Below are 14,977 nucleotides of genomic sequence, written 5' to 3' on the forward strand. Positions count from 1 at the left end.
TAGAATGGTTTAATTACTTCACATATTTCCAGAGTACATTAGTATTATCAGTCCACAACCCTTCCAATGTTGGGTTTTTTTCTAATGACCATTTTTTCCAATGTGCTGAGCACGAGTCAATAAACATTTAATAATTACTTGTCACAGGCCAAGTGCTATACTATATTCTGGAGATATAAATATGAGAGAGACAGACCCTGCCCTCAAAAAGTTTACAATCTAATGGGGGTGAGAAGGTTGCTTCTGCCGGAAGTGGAAGCAGCCCCGGGCAGGTGGGGGTAGTGTCAAAAACCCCGCAGGGGGTGTTTGTTGAAGGCGCTGAGCTTGGCTCCAGGGGTGACTTTCGGTCCTCTGAGTCGGAGGCTGCCTCGGTGGCGCGGCGAGGGGGAGGTGATGCCCCATTACTATGAGGACAAGCCGGAGGATGACGGCGCATGTGCCCGGGTGAAGGAGGATCTGGGGACTTGCCTACTGCAGTCGGACTGTGTGCTCAAGGAAGGAAAAGCTTGCAAAGCTTTGAGATACTCATTTTTTGAATGCAAAAGGTCAATGTTGGATGCCAGTTCAAGATTCAGAGGAAGAAAAGGATATTGACGCTTTTCTCTTAGAACCAACATGGATTCATCTGTATGGTGAATGAGGCCAATTTTTAAAAAGCATGTCTATATTTTTACCTCATATTCAGTTGAATAATTTTGTGATTCTTTTTAAAGAGAAAACAGAGATGAATCCTGCTATTTAAATATGGACAGAAATTGATCTGTTAAATTGTTCTTATTCAAGAGTATTAATTTGTATTAAGATGTAAGTTATGCATATAATACATTTTCAAAAAATATTCAAAAAAAATCTAATGGGGGTAGCCAAGGACAATAAACTAGACAGGGGAAGAGGGAAGTGACAGGAGAGGTCCAAAACGAATGCAGAATGGTGGGAAATGAGGGGAAATCTCAACATTGTTTTGATTTGCATTACTCTTATTAATGATTTGAAACATTCTTTCACGTGGCTGTTAATAGCAATTCTTTTAAGAATTGTTCATAGCGTTGGACCACAAAACCTGTAGGGGAATGGCTTTTGTTCTGATGCAGGGTGGCCCCAAAGCTATTAAAATTTTAAGCTGCACTAAGACTTTTGGAGCACCCTGTATATAATTCTGTTAAGTTTCTAAGTATTAACTTTTGTGCTAGTTATTTAATACAAAATTTTCCTCCCTTAATCAGCTTCACTTCTTATTCTAAATAAATACATTAATTTTGTCCGTGCAAAAACTTTTCAATTTCCTATAATGAACATTATCTACTTTACCTTTTGTCATATCCTTATTTTGGTTAAGAATTTACCAAGTAGCCACTCCCACTTGCTTGGTTAATTTACCCCAGGATCCAGCCACATTGTGGCACTCCCACCCCGGTACCTGAATTCTTGCTTTTCTCCGGGCCTCCCCCCCCCCCCCAGTTCTCCTCCTGCACGGTGTGCCTTTAACTCATCCTCGCCTTGGGATTGGCTGAGGCATCGAGATATTTCCACCAGTCACCTTGGTCTTCTAAAACCTCCGGGTGTAAGGACCAATGGGCATCAAGTTTATACGAGTTTAAACGGTCGGTGCCCTCCTCTGCTGGTGGCTAGGGGAAGAGCAGTTGACCGCGTTGTTTTTGTAGGAGTAGCTCCGTCCTTGGGAGTTTTTTGTTTCGTTTTATTCTGTTTGTTTATAGCTATATCTATTTTATTTTCCCGAGCACCTCTGCTGTTGGCGAGTGTCAGAGAGCGTGAGGGATCGGGGGTCATGTCCGCAGCATCCCTGACACTGAGGTGACCTGGCTGGCTTCCTACCTCCTCTTCTCTCCACCTGGTTGTTCCTTGTAAAGCCTTCCCGCCCACTTTTGTGTTCCCCTTCCCTTTGACCCCCGGGGCATTCTCTGGAGCCCCGCCTTTTCACTGCCCCCACCCCAGCTGTCACTCTCCCCTCAGCCTCCTTAGTGACCTGTCCACCCTCTTGCTGACACCTCTCCCTACACCTCCCCCCCCCCCTCAATTCCTGGTGATTACCACCAGGCCTCCATTCCCTACCTTGTGACTCATCTCCCTACCTTTGAGGCCTTGTCTCTTCCCATAGGCCAAACGAGATTAATGCACGTGGTAGACTTTTTATGAAGCAATATGGCATTTTAAAAATTACCCCTATTTACCCTATCCCATATTCCTCATACCTTCAGTACACTCAACTCTGGTTCCTAGATTTTTGACTTTATCAATCCAGGCTCCTTCATTTGCCTATCGCCGTTCCCATGATTCCTATTCACAATTTTAACACTTAATTGTAACGGCTCTCCCCTTCATCTCACATCCTTGTCCCTTTCCTGTAGATGTTACTCAGTATGCAGCTTAGCCTTAATTCTTTCTCGTTTAAGACTGCTTCTTATTAATTTTCTCCTGTAAATTACTGTTAGACTTTCTTTTAACTTAGGAGTTGGAAATCTCATTCTTCCTACTTCTGCAAAGAAGCAGTCTTTTTACATCTGATAACATACTCAAAATACCCCATGTTGTCTTATTGGAAGCTATTAGTAAAGACAACTATATCTGAAGGCAAATTGTAAAGGAGAGAGACCAGTTGTACTGTTTTGATTAGAATCAAGTCCTCTTTGCTCCTCTTAACTTTTCCCCTTTTCTTTCTATAAGTACACTTGATCCTAGGAGGTTCCCCCCCACCCCACCCCCAGGCCCATTTTATGGTTATTTGAATGATAGGAAGTCAGTCCTGGGAAGAAAGTTTATGGTTTATCATCAAAGATTTTGATCTGTTTAAATTTTAGTGGTTCTTAGTGAAACCTGGATAGGCAACCAATTTGGGGAGATGTTTTTATTTGAAAAATACGGAGGGAAGAGGGATGGAGGAAATGGCATAGTTTTGTTCTAGAAATTTTGATGAACTTTTGTTTTCTTTTTAAAAAGTGATTTGATATGTATAATTATTGATGGCTATATATCCTTTCCTAAAGATGGGTGCAAGGATTCCCTAAGCAGAATATTGGTTTTATCAACAACAACACAGTTTGCTACCCTTGTGGAAATTACTTAATTTTCATTAACATTGAAACTGAGAAAAGATCTGTTCTACAGTGTATGAATGGAAAAGTGGGTGCTATTGCAACTAACATTCCTTTTCAAGCAGTGGCTTTTTCAGACCGAAAGCTTAAACCCAATATCTACGTATACACCTTTCCTGAATTGAGCAGAAAGGCAAAATTAAAAGGTATTTCCTCCTTGTTCTGTAATTAGAATAATTTCTTATAAAAACATAAAACATACTTTTGGTTCTGAATAGGAAAACTTTAAGAAAATATATACTTAGAGATTGGATGAAGGCAGTAAGAATTGAATTAGTGGGTTGGAGAGCTGAATCAGAATCTTAAATTCAACCGGAATTTTTCCTCAGAGTGGCAGTCTTTCTGTTAAGATCAAATTTAAGTTGAATAATTACAAGGAATAAGCTGCTATTCATGTAGTTGTTTAAAGTGACTGATAAAAAATAATGGTTTACAAATTTGGTGGTTTAGGCTGTAATCTCAGCTACTTTTTCTGAAATTAGTGACCATCTAGCACAGCAAGGTTGTACAACTGAAGTATGGGGCCAAGAGAGGGGCAGTTTCAGCCATTTGACCCAAGAGGTATGTCTCCCAAACTGAGCAACTCGAGGCCCTTTCTTTTTTTTTTTCTAACAGGGCGATGAGGGTTAAGTGACTTGCCCAGGGTCACACAGCTAGTAAGTGTCAAGTGTCTGAGGCCAGATTTTAACTCAGGTCCTTCTGAATCCAGGGCTGGTGTTTTATCTACTGAGCCACCTAGCTTCCCCAAAGGAGTTTTGAATTGCAGGGAACTAAACTGATAACTTGTCCTAAATAAGTTCCCCATGAATATGGTGAACCCTCAGGAATGTGTGGTCAGCAGGCTGTGTAAGGCAAAGGGAAAATGGCTCAGATCTGAAGTGGAACAAGACTAAACTCCTATGCTGATGGAAGTAGGGAAAGATATCCTGAATATTTAGTTCGATCGCTTGATTTTTGAGTATGATTTTTTTTTTTTTTTGCGGGGCATTGAGGGTTCAGTGACTTGCCCAGGGTCACACAGCTAGTAAGTGCCAAGTGTCTAAGGTCACATTTGAACTCAGGTCCTCCTGAATCCAGGGCCAGTGCTTTATCCACTATGCCACCTAGCTGCCCTGTTGAGTATGATTTTTTAAATTCTCTTTTAAATTAAATTTTCTTTTTTCAATTTACAAATACTTCTTTTCTGGCACTCTCCACCCCACCTTGGTGGGGGGAACAAACCAAACCCCAAATCTTGTAAGAAAAAATTCATAGACAAGAAAACAATTTCTGAAATCACTTTATTCCATGAGAGATTTCTATGTATTCTCTCCAGATTTTATAAGGTTATGCACAGCGATGTATAAATGTTAGTTTCCAAACTCCAGAAAAAGCTATACTTTTCCTACCTCCTGTGTGTTGGCTGTAGGCAAGCTCAGCTTGGGAGACAGACAGGCATTCTTGGGCCAAATGGCTGAAACTGCTGCTCTCTTGGCCCTATACTTCAGTTGTATAACCTTGATGTGCTAGATGGCCACTAATTTCAGAAAAAAGTCAATTGAGTTTTATATAATTTAAAATAAAAGGTATTTTTAAATTAATTTTTTTACAATAACTTTATTTGTTGATAAACTATTCAATGGGGCAGGTGGGTGGCACAGTGGATAGAGCACCAGGTCTGAAGTCAGGAAGACTCATCTTGAGTTCAGATCTGGTCTCACACTTACTAGCTAATTGCTTAGCCCTGTTTACCTCAGTTTCCTCATCTGTACAATGAGCTAGAGAAAGAAATGGCAAATTACTCTAGTGTCTTTGACAGGAAAACCCTAAATGGGGTCCTGAAAAGTCAGACAAGACTGAATAACAACAACAAAACCCTATTCAATAAAAATATATAAACACATATATACATATAGTCCTATGAGAGAAGGTGAAAATAAATAGGAGGGGAAAGAGAAAGGCATGTATGTAAAATGAAGGGATGAGGGTGTGAAGTCCAGAGACAGAAATGCAAAGAGACACAAAAGAGGAGAAAGTGATCCCCAAACCACATAGAGACCTTAATAAAGGCACCATCTCCATGTTGTGGTCTTTTAGGGCATTTTTGCTAACACTTTTGAATATTTTTACAAGCCTAAACAGAGATAGACACCATAGGTTTAGAGCAGAAAGGGAAGGGAAAAGGGAAAAGGAATAAACATTAAGTTCCTAGTATGTGCCAGGCACTGCTAGGTGCTTTACAAATATTATCTCATTTGATAGAGACCATCAATGCCTCCTAGTCCAACCCTTCATTTTTTCTAATGAAGAAACTCATCTGAAGCTCAGATTAAGTTCCTTGTCTATGTTCGCAGTTAGTGTCAGTGGTGGGAACGAAACCAAGGGTTTGCAGACTTCAATTCCAATAACACTTTTCTATTATGTGATGCTGCCTCTTAAGTACTTTCTACTTGTCTGGAAGGTGTTAGAAAATTAAGCTGAGAGTTGAATATGGCTTGAGAGATTTACGATTATATATAATCACAATATTATAATATATAATCACTAATATAAAGGTACCACAAGAAGTAAGATAATTTTTTAAAAATAAAGCAAATTAAATTTAAGATCATTAGAACATTTTCAGTGATATTTGTGAGTGGTTTCCAGATTGGTTAAAAGTTCTGAAATTATCAGAAATTTATGATATAAAGGATTAGTTCTGCCCTGAGAACTACAAGATGTGCTTTATTTATTTTTTTCATCTCTAGGCTCTAATGTTCGTAACTTTTTTTTAATAAAGTATTTTATTTTTTTCTTGTTACATGTAAAGATAGTTCTCAACTTTTGTTTATACAAGCTTTCCAATTTCAGATTTTTCTCCCTCCCTCCCCTCCCTTCCCCCTCCCCTAGACAGCAGGTAATCTGATATAGGTTTTATATATATATATATATATATATATATAACATTAAACATATTTCCACATTAGTCATGTTATTAGAGAAAAATCAGAGCAATGACGAAAAACCTCAAAATAGAAAAACAATAGCACCAAAAACAAAAGAAATAGTATGGTTCGTTCAGCATCTATACTCCCCAGTTCTTTTTTTTTCCCTGGATTTGGAGATCCTCTTCTATCATGACTTCCCTAGAACTCTTCTGTACCATTGCATTGGTGAGAAGAATATAGTCCATCACAGTAGATCAACACACAATGTTGATGATAACTGTGTACAATGTTCTTCTGGTTCTGCTCATCTCACTCATCATCAGCCCACGTAAGACCCTTTTAACAGTTTTATTCAGAATGAGTAAATGGGGAAAAACCTAAGGAATACATTAGAAGAAGAGATATATATGACATGACAAAGCAATTAGAAAAAGGAAATTAACTCTTTTATCAGTGGTTAATTTGAAGACTGATAACTAAAATAGATGTAATTTTCTGCATTAGGGCATGCCCAGCTGGATTATACTTCACTTGAATTTAGTTATTGTGGCACATACCTGGCTAGTTACTCTGCAGTTCCAGAGTATGAACTGATACTTTGGTAAGTTACAGCATTTGCACATTCTTGTTTTAGTAAAGGGAAACTTTGTGTAAATAGTTTAAATGTTTGCATTTAAAGTGAAATATAGTTCTAAAGTGTATCATTCCTCAGCGAGGAGTTCAACTTAAGCACATTGTTTTTTGGGGTTTTTTTGGTTGTTTGTTTTTTTAGTGAGGCAATTGGGGTTAAGTGACTTGCCCAGGGTCACACAGGTAGTAAGTGTTAAGTGTCTGAGACCGGATTTGAACTCAGGTCTTCCTGATTCCACTGCACCACCTAGATGCCCCTAAGCACATTGTTAAAAATATTTTAAGCTATTATTTAGAGAATGAAATATTTTATTCTAGGCTTTAAAAGCCACCTTTGTGAACTTCTTAAAGACTTGGCTTTTTTAGATGGGGTTTTAAACTATTTTCTTTGAATGTTGCCATTAAAAGATATAGGAGACATCAGAAGTATCATTAAGCATCAGTTGTATATCAAAGTTTACATTTTCAGTTTGGGAGTGATGGCATTATTACCATGGACAAACACTAAGCTTTACTAACTAGACCATACTGTGCTAAACTCTGGGAATATCAGAGATATGTAAAATAATCTCTAATTCCAAGGACCTATAATCTATTTGGGAAGATGAGACACATATATACAAAGATGCAGTGGTTCTTGAAATCAGCAAAATCTTTTTTTGTCTTCTACTATAGTAGGGTCCCAACAATAAATATTAGTTAACATAATTCATTACTGAAGAGCAAGCCTTAATAATAAGATTTAGTATAGGAGGGAACTTGAAATATACATCTTTGTATCAACTGCAGCAGGGCCTTGTACATAGTAAGTATTGAATATAATATATTTAGTGAATAATTAATAAATTCATTTTGAAATTCTGATGATCTGATAAAAATAAACGAAAGGCTAATTGATACCAATTAGTATCTTGTGGCAATGGAGTAGTGATTATACATAAATAAGCAGTATTTATATGAACATTTCTAGACATAAACATATTAGCAAATTAATATCATTTCAGCAACATTTTGTCACCAATCTTTGGGCTTTTTGGTTGCCAATTTGTAGTACACAGTATGATACTAACAAGGGAAATTAATAGGTTTTTATGGACTAGCTTTGGCCTTATATATTTTAAATGTAATTTTTGTATTTATGTAGAATAAATTTGCCTAATTTATTCATAATATTTTTAAATGTATTCTTACAGTCAGTCCTGGAGTATATATTTCACATGTTATTTAAGAAATTTTCTACAAAATTAAATTCTAGTGTAATTATGTTTCACAAAAAAATGTTTTTTTCCTTTTAAGGAACTGGGAAAAAAAGGTTATGTTGTGTAACAAATTACAACCAGGTATGGAAGTAAGCCAGATGACTTTTAACCCCATGAACTGGCACCAATTGTGTTTGTCTAGTCCAAGTGCTTTATCTATATGGAATATTGAAAGGAATGACAAGAATTATCATCTCAAGTCAAAGTAAGTAACATTAAAACCTGGAAATAAAATGATAGCATTTCTTTGCATCACTTCACAATGAACTGTGTCATTGTCAATAATTTTTAAATTTAGTTTTCTAAGCTTATTTTTTAATTCAAATAAAATTAAGAATTAATTACAATTTGTATAATAATATGTCTTAAACATGCAATCAAAATAACACAACAGGGGCAGCTAGGTGGTGAAGTGGATAGAGTACCGGCCCTGGATTCAGGAGGACCTGAGTTCAAATGTGGCCTCAGACACATGACACTTACTAGCTGTGTGACCCTGGGCAAATCACTTAACCCCAACTGCCCTGCAAAAACAAAAACAAAAAACAAACCACAACATACACATATTTATATATTTAGTACTTTATAATTTTCATTTATATTACATAAAAATAATAACCATAATATTCTTAATGTGATAGATTTGTTTTGGGGTATGTGGAAATTTATTTTGATTTGGGGACCCTACCTTTAGGCTGAGATTAGAAAGCCTTAGGCCCTCAGGGTCTCTTCCCCTCCTCCTCAGCTTCAGCTGAGGAGAAAAAGCCTCATGGGCTATACAAGACGCCAGGTCAGATGGGGGGGGGGGGAAGAGCCCCCAGCTCCCTCTGACCTGAGCGGAGCTATCTGAAGGATAGCCTGTGCTGAGGCATGAGGCTCGAGAGCACACACCCCGCGCCCCCCCCCCCAGCTGCAGCTCTGGCTGGTGGATTAGCTTGGTCTGTGGGGGCGCAAGAAGCCCCGAGATTTGAGTGGAGAGAAGAAAAGGTATACATAGACCTGGGAGTTAGACAGGAAGGAGAAAAAAGAAGACTCGGGGGCTGACTAAAGAAGGAGAGGGTCTGACTAGAGGGGAGCCCAGACAAGGACGGAGGAGAGTTTGGTTCGGAAAAAGAGAGACGGGGCTGACAAGGTTACAGACCTTAATACAAACCAGGGAAAGTGTGATGTGCCCTGAGGCCAGAGGCAGCTAAGGCCCTTATTGTATTCAAGAAGTTCGAAGCCCAGCAGGTGGAAAAGAGACACAGTGGAAAGAGACCACAGGAAAGCAGTCAGGTTGTACATTTTATTTTCCTGTATTCTTAATTTCAAATAGTATCTCATAAATAAACTCTGCTTGGATTATTTAGTTAAGAGGCTTCTTAATCCTGTGCTTATCAATTTGGGAGTAGAGCAGTGTGGTGGAACTTTATAAACGGCCCACAAAGTCAGATAGCCAAATAGTCAACAGTCCCTAGTTTAGTCCTCCAGTCAGATTAGCCCCCCAAATTAGGCTAATCAAGTCAAAAATATTTTTATATTTGAATGGCGACCACAAAGGGATTTACGGCCCAATTATAATTTCTCTAAGCTTATCATTTTTCATACACTCATAATTTTTCATAAATCCAATTATATAATTTTCCAGGTTAGTTATAGTTATTAATAATTAATTTTTTTACAGGTATGTAGTTTCTTTTTTTTTTTTTTGCGGGGCAAAGAGGGTTAAGTGACTTGCCCAAGGTCACACAGCTAGTAAATGTCAAGTTTCTAAGGCCAGATTTGAACTCTTGGGGTACATAGTTTCTTAAAATTTGGTGCCATTGATATTACTACTCATTATTCTTTTTCAACTACTAATTCAGATCCATATTTTTTCTTGTGAGAGCTAAAGTAGAAAATTGTCTTTCACAGAAAAAAATGATTTTAAAATATCTGTATCACTTGATAAACCAAATGACTCACTCAGTTTACTTGTAACCAAAACATAAAATGTTGAGGTTCAAATATTTCTTTTCAAAATACTATATGGGGCAGCTAGGTGGCACAGTGGATAAAGCACCGGCCCTGGATTCAGGAGGACCTGAGTTTAAATCCAGCCTCAGACACTTGGCACTTAGTTGTGTGACCCTGGGCAAGTTACTTAACCCTCATTGCCCTGTGTGATGTTTAAAATCTAAATTGTGGTCACCTTAAATCAGAAGCTTCAGCTCCAGTCTAGTCTAGAGTTCCAGCCTGGTTGGGTTCTTCCTGAAGTCCTCCTCCACGAGCCTGCTTTGATCAGGAACACACTAGCAAGCTGTTTGTGGAAGCATTTTATAGGTCTGGAACAGAGGCGGTCCTTACACCCTGCTTCAAGGTGATTGGTTGGCGTCATCCAAATCCATTGTCTTTGAAGGTGTTCTCAAGTTGAGTTCACAGTCTAGTTTCTGAGAACAATACCTTCTTAAGGGATAGCCAGGTGTGATTACAATCCAATTAACTTGAAGTAGGCTTAATCAGCAGTCAATCACTCTCATTTGATTCAATCAGTATAGATTAATCTCCAGGTGGGTCTTTGAGTATCTGCGAAATCCCATTATTTCATCACACCTGCAAAAAACAAAGCAAAGCAAAACAAACAAACAAACAAAAAATACTATATAATTAGGCCAGTCTAGTAACTGTCCTTAGAAAAATGAAGGAAGACCAGATGTATTATATTGTTCCCATGTGAATGACTTCGTTATACATGTTTATTTAGAAATATATAGGTCTTAAAAATTAAATGACAATTTGTTCTTTAGATTGGTCAGATGATTAATAAGCAGATCAAGTGTATTTATTTTTGGAGGGCAAGTATTTAGAAAATTATTTAACATCTCAAAATATTATTTTTTAAACTATCCTTAGTTCAAGGTTTTATGAAAAAAATAGGTTCTTTATCTTTCTGGCTCAGAAGGTCAGTTTGAGCATTATGCATTGACTACTCAGCTTTCCAAAAATATTGAACAAATTCACAAATTTCAGGAGGAAATTTGTTATAAAATGAATTTGTTTAATCTTAATTATCATGACAAAGAAAAATACAATTTCTTCTTTTAGCTCAAATACAAAATCCATTGTGTTTATAATAATATAGAAGTGTGCTATATTCTATATCCATTGTCTTAGATCTTTTTACAAGAAGCCTTTTAATGGACTGTTTATTTTGTGCTATTTTCATTAATATCTTTTGTCTTTTTCTCATTTATTTAGAATTTTTTCCCCAAATTACATGTAAAAACAAATTTTAACATTGATTTTTAAAATTTTGTGTTTCAAATTCTCTTCTTCCCTCTCTCCCCACTTCCCCTTAAGAACTCAAGCAATTAGGGGGCAGCTAGGTGGTGCAGTGGATAGAGCACTGGCCCTGGATTCAGGAAGACCTGAGTTCAAATCCAGCCTCAGACACTTAACACTTACTAGCTGTGTGACCCTGGGCAAGTCACTTAACCCCAATTGCCTCACCAAAAAAAAAAAAAAAACCTCAAACAATTAAATATAAGTTATACATATGTAGTAATGGAAAACATTTCCACATTAGTCAGATTGTGAAAGAAAACAGACAAAAAAACCTTCAGAAAAAGAAACTAAAAAAATTATGCTTCAATTATATTCAGAAACCATCAGTTCTTTTTCTGGAATGGATAGCATTTTCCATAAGTTCTTCAGAGTTGTCCTGGATAACTGCATCGCTGAAAATAACTAAGTCATTCACAGCAGATCATCTTACAATATTGCTGTTTTATATATAGTACATTTCACTTTGCATCAGCTCATGTAAATCTTTCTAGGTATTTTTGATAGCATCCTACTCATCATTTCTTATAGCACAACAATGTTTCATCATAATCTCATCCCACAATTTGTTCAGACAGTCCCCAGTTGGTGGCCATCTCAATTTTGAATTCAACTTTTGAGGGTTTTTTATCTCTTTTTATATACCAACCTTATAGTGGTATTACTAGGTCAAAGAGTATGCATGGTTTTATAGCCCTTTGACCATAGTTCCAAATTGCTCTACAGAATGTTTGAATCAATTTACAACTTTACCAAGAATGTATTAATGCCTCATTTCTCCATATCCCTTACAACATTTGTCATTTTCCTCTGCTGTCCTATTATCCAATCCAATAGGTATAAGGTAGTACCACAGAATTGTTTTGACCTGCATCTCTCCAGTCAATAGTGTTAGAACGTTTTTTTTCATATGGCTATAGGTAGCTTTTATTATTTCATCTGAAAACTTCATATCTTTTGATCATCTATCAATTAGGAGATGGCTCTTACTTTAACAAATTTGACTTGGTTCTCTATGTGTTTGAGAACTGAGGCCTGTCAGAAAACTTGCTTCAAAATTTTTTCAGTTACTATTGCTAACTGTATTTCCCTCCATCCTATTCCCATACCATGTCATTTACTTTATTTTCTATCTTCTTTCACCCTATCCCTCCTCAAAAGTGTTTTGTATCTGACTGCCCCCTCCCCCAATCTGCCCTCCCTTCTTTCACTCACCTCCATCCCCTTTCCCCCCTACTTTCCTGCAGGATAGGATAGATCACTATACCCAACTGAGTGTGTATGTTATTCCCTCTTTGAGCCAATTCTGAAGAGAGTAAGGTTCACTCACTCTCTAGCACCTCCCCCATCTTCAGCTCCACTGTGTAAACTTTTTTTGTTTCTTTTATGTGCGATACTTTACCCCATTTCATATCTCTTTTTCCCTTTTTCCTAGTGTATTCCTCTCAGCCCTTTTATTTTTTATATCATCTCTTTATATTCAACTCACACCTATGCCCTCTGTCTAAATATACTCTACATAGCTGTCCTAATAATGAGAAACTGTTGTAAACTGTTTAACCTTTTACTATCCCTTATTATTTCTTTTTCCTGTTTACCATTTTATGCTTCTCTAGGGTCTTGTATTTGAAAGTAAAATCTTCTATTCAGCTCAAATCTTCTCATCAAGAATGCCTGAAAGTCCACTTTTTTCCCCCCTGAATTCTCATTTTTTCCCCTGAAGGATTATACTCAGCTTTTCTGGGTAGGTGATTCTTGGTTGTAATCCCAGTTCCTCTGCCCTTTGGAATATCATATTCCAAGCCCTCTGATCCTTTAATGTAGAAGCTGCTAGAACTTGTGTTATCCTGACTGTGGTTCCACAATACTTGAATTGTTTCTTTCTGTCTGATTGCAATATTTTCTCCTTGGCCTGGGAGCTCTGGAGTTTGGCTATATTTCTGGAAGTTTTCTTTTTGGGATCTCTTTCAGGAGGTGATCGATGGATATTTTTAATTTCTATTTTACCTTCTGGTTCTAGAATATCAGGGTAATTTTCCCTGACAGTTTCTTGGACAATGATGTCTAGGCTCTTTTTTTAAATCATGGCTTTCAGGTAGTCCAATAATTTTCAAATGATGTCTCCTGGATCTATTTTCCAAGTCAGTTGTTTTTCCAATGAGATATTTCACATTGTCTTCTATTTTTTCATTCTTATGGTTTTACTTTATTGTTTCTTGATTTCTAATAAAGTCATTAGCTTCCATTTGCTCAATCCTAATTTTTAAGGAATTATTTTCTTCAGAGAACTTTTGTACCTCCTTTTCCATTTAGCCAATTTGGCTTTTCAAGTTGTTGACTTTTTTTTCATGATTTTCTTGCATTACTCTCCTTTCTCTTTCCATTTTTTCCTCTACCTTTTTTTGGGGGGGGGGGGGAATGAGGATTAAGTGACTTGCCCAGAGTCACACAGCTAGTAAGTGTCAAGTGTCTGAGGCCGGACTTGAACTCAAGTCCTCCTGAATCAAGGGCTAGTACTTTATCCACTGCACCACCTAGCTGCCCCCTCTTCTACCTCTCTTTATTTTGAGCCTTTCTATGGCTTGAGACCAATTCATATTTTTCTTAGAAGTGTGAAAATATTTTTGATGACTAGGGCTAATTTTGGGGCTAATCTGATTGGGGTACTTAATCTGGGACTCTTGACTAGCTGGCTATCTGACTGCTGTAAATTTAATGTGGGCTGTTTATAAAGTTCCACCACACTGCTCCACTCCCAAATTGATGAGCAAAATATTAAGAAGCCTCTTAACTAAATAATCCAAGCAGAGTTTATTTATGAGATACTATTTAAAGTTAAGAATACAGGGAAATAAAATGTACAACCTGACTGCATTGCAGTGCGTCTCTTTCCATTGCATCTCTTTCCCACCTGCTGCATGGAACTTCTTTAATACAATAAGGACCTTAGCTGCCACTTGCCTTAGGGCACTCAGGTCCTTTATTCTAACTCCAAACCCCTTTCACTTTGTAAATCCCCCTGCTTCTAGCTTTCTTCTCCTTACTGCCACCGCTGAGCCCCTGTGTTTCTCTCTTACTGACCTTCTGTCTATCTGCTCCGTCAGTCTGCCTTTTGGCCTCTCTTTTCCCTGCTCCTAGTCCTTCTCGTCTTCTTCTGCATCCTTGTAGCCCTGTCTGCCTCGCTCCAACCTTTCTAATCTCATCAGCCACTGCTTGACCTCTTCTCTACCTCGTCTCGTCCGTTGGAACCCCTTGCTGTCTAACTCCCAGGTCTATATATACCTTTTCTTCTCTCTACTCAAATCTCGGGGCTTCCTGCGCCCCCACAGACCAAGATAATCCTCCAGCCAGGGCTGCGGCTGGTAGGGGGCGGTGCACTCCAGCCTCATGTGCCTCAGCACAGGCTATCCAAGATCTTTCGGATAGCTCCCCTCAGGTCAGAGGGAGCTGGGGGCTTTTTTTCCCCAAGCTGTCTGACCTGGCATCTTGTACAGCCCATGGGGCTTTTTGGCTCAGCTAAAGCAGAGGGGGAGGGGCACCAGCACCTCCCACACAGAAGAGACCCTGAGGGCCTAAGGCTTTCTGATCTCAGCCTAAAGGTAGAGTCCCCAAATCAAAATAAATTTCCACAGAAGGTTTGGATATAGGAGCTTTGACTTTGTTATCTTCTTCTGAGGGTGTATTTTGATCTTCCTTGTCACCATAGAAACTTTCTAGGGTCAGAATTTTTTTATGTTTGCTCATTTTCCCAGCCTATTTCTTGACTTTT

General features: G+C 38.0%; 2 protein-coding genes across 2 annotated transcripts in view; both read left to right on the plus strand.

Moving 5' to 3' along the window:
• The first annotated feature begins 393 nt into the window (after positions 1 to 393).
• LOC122739917 (cytochrome c oxidase assembly factor 5-like) lies at positions 394 to 594 on the plus strand. The gene has a single exon (XM_043981645.1). The coding sequence runs from the start codon at positions 394 to 396 to the stop codon at positions 592 to 594; it is 201 nt and encodes a 66-aa protein (XP_043837580.1).
• A 21-nt stretch (positions 595 to 615) lies between these two features.
• LOC122738364 (cilia- and flagella-associated protein 43-like) overlaps positions 616 to 14,977 on the plus strand; it is a 123,070-nt gene continuing 108,708 nt past the window's right edge. The window contains exons 1-6 of the mRNA XM_043980409.1: positions 616 to 632; positions 1,459 to 1,601; positions 1,716 to 1,812; positions 3,003 to 3,256; positions 6,524 to 6,620; positions 7,946 to 8,113. Of these exons, the coding sequence (XP_043836344.1) occupies positions 616 to 632; positions 1,459 to 1,601; positions 1,716 to 1,812; positions 3,003 to 3,256; positions 6,524 to 6,620; positions 7,946 to 8,113 (776 nt within the window). The remainder of the gene's footprint in view (positions 633 to 1,458; positions 1,602 to 1,715; positions 1,813 to 3,002; positions 3,257 to 6,523; positions 6,621 to 7,945; positions 8,114 to 14,977) is intronic.

The sequence above is a fragment of the Dromiciops gliroides genome, chromosome 2 (assembly GCF_019393635.1).
Source record: "Dromiciops gliroides isolate mDroGli1 chromosome 2, mDroGli1.pri, whole genome shotgun sequence".
NCBI classification, from domain to species: domain Eukaryota; kingdom Metazoa; phylum Chordata; class Mammalia; order Microbiotheria; family Microbiotheriidae; genus Dromiciops; species Dromiciops gliroides.

What these genes read in the sequence shown, in the direction of transcription:
- LOC122739917 (XM_043981645.1), top strand. Translation starts at nt 394, where the DNA reads ATGCCCCATTACTATGAGGACAAGCCGGAGGATGACGGCGCATGTGCC.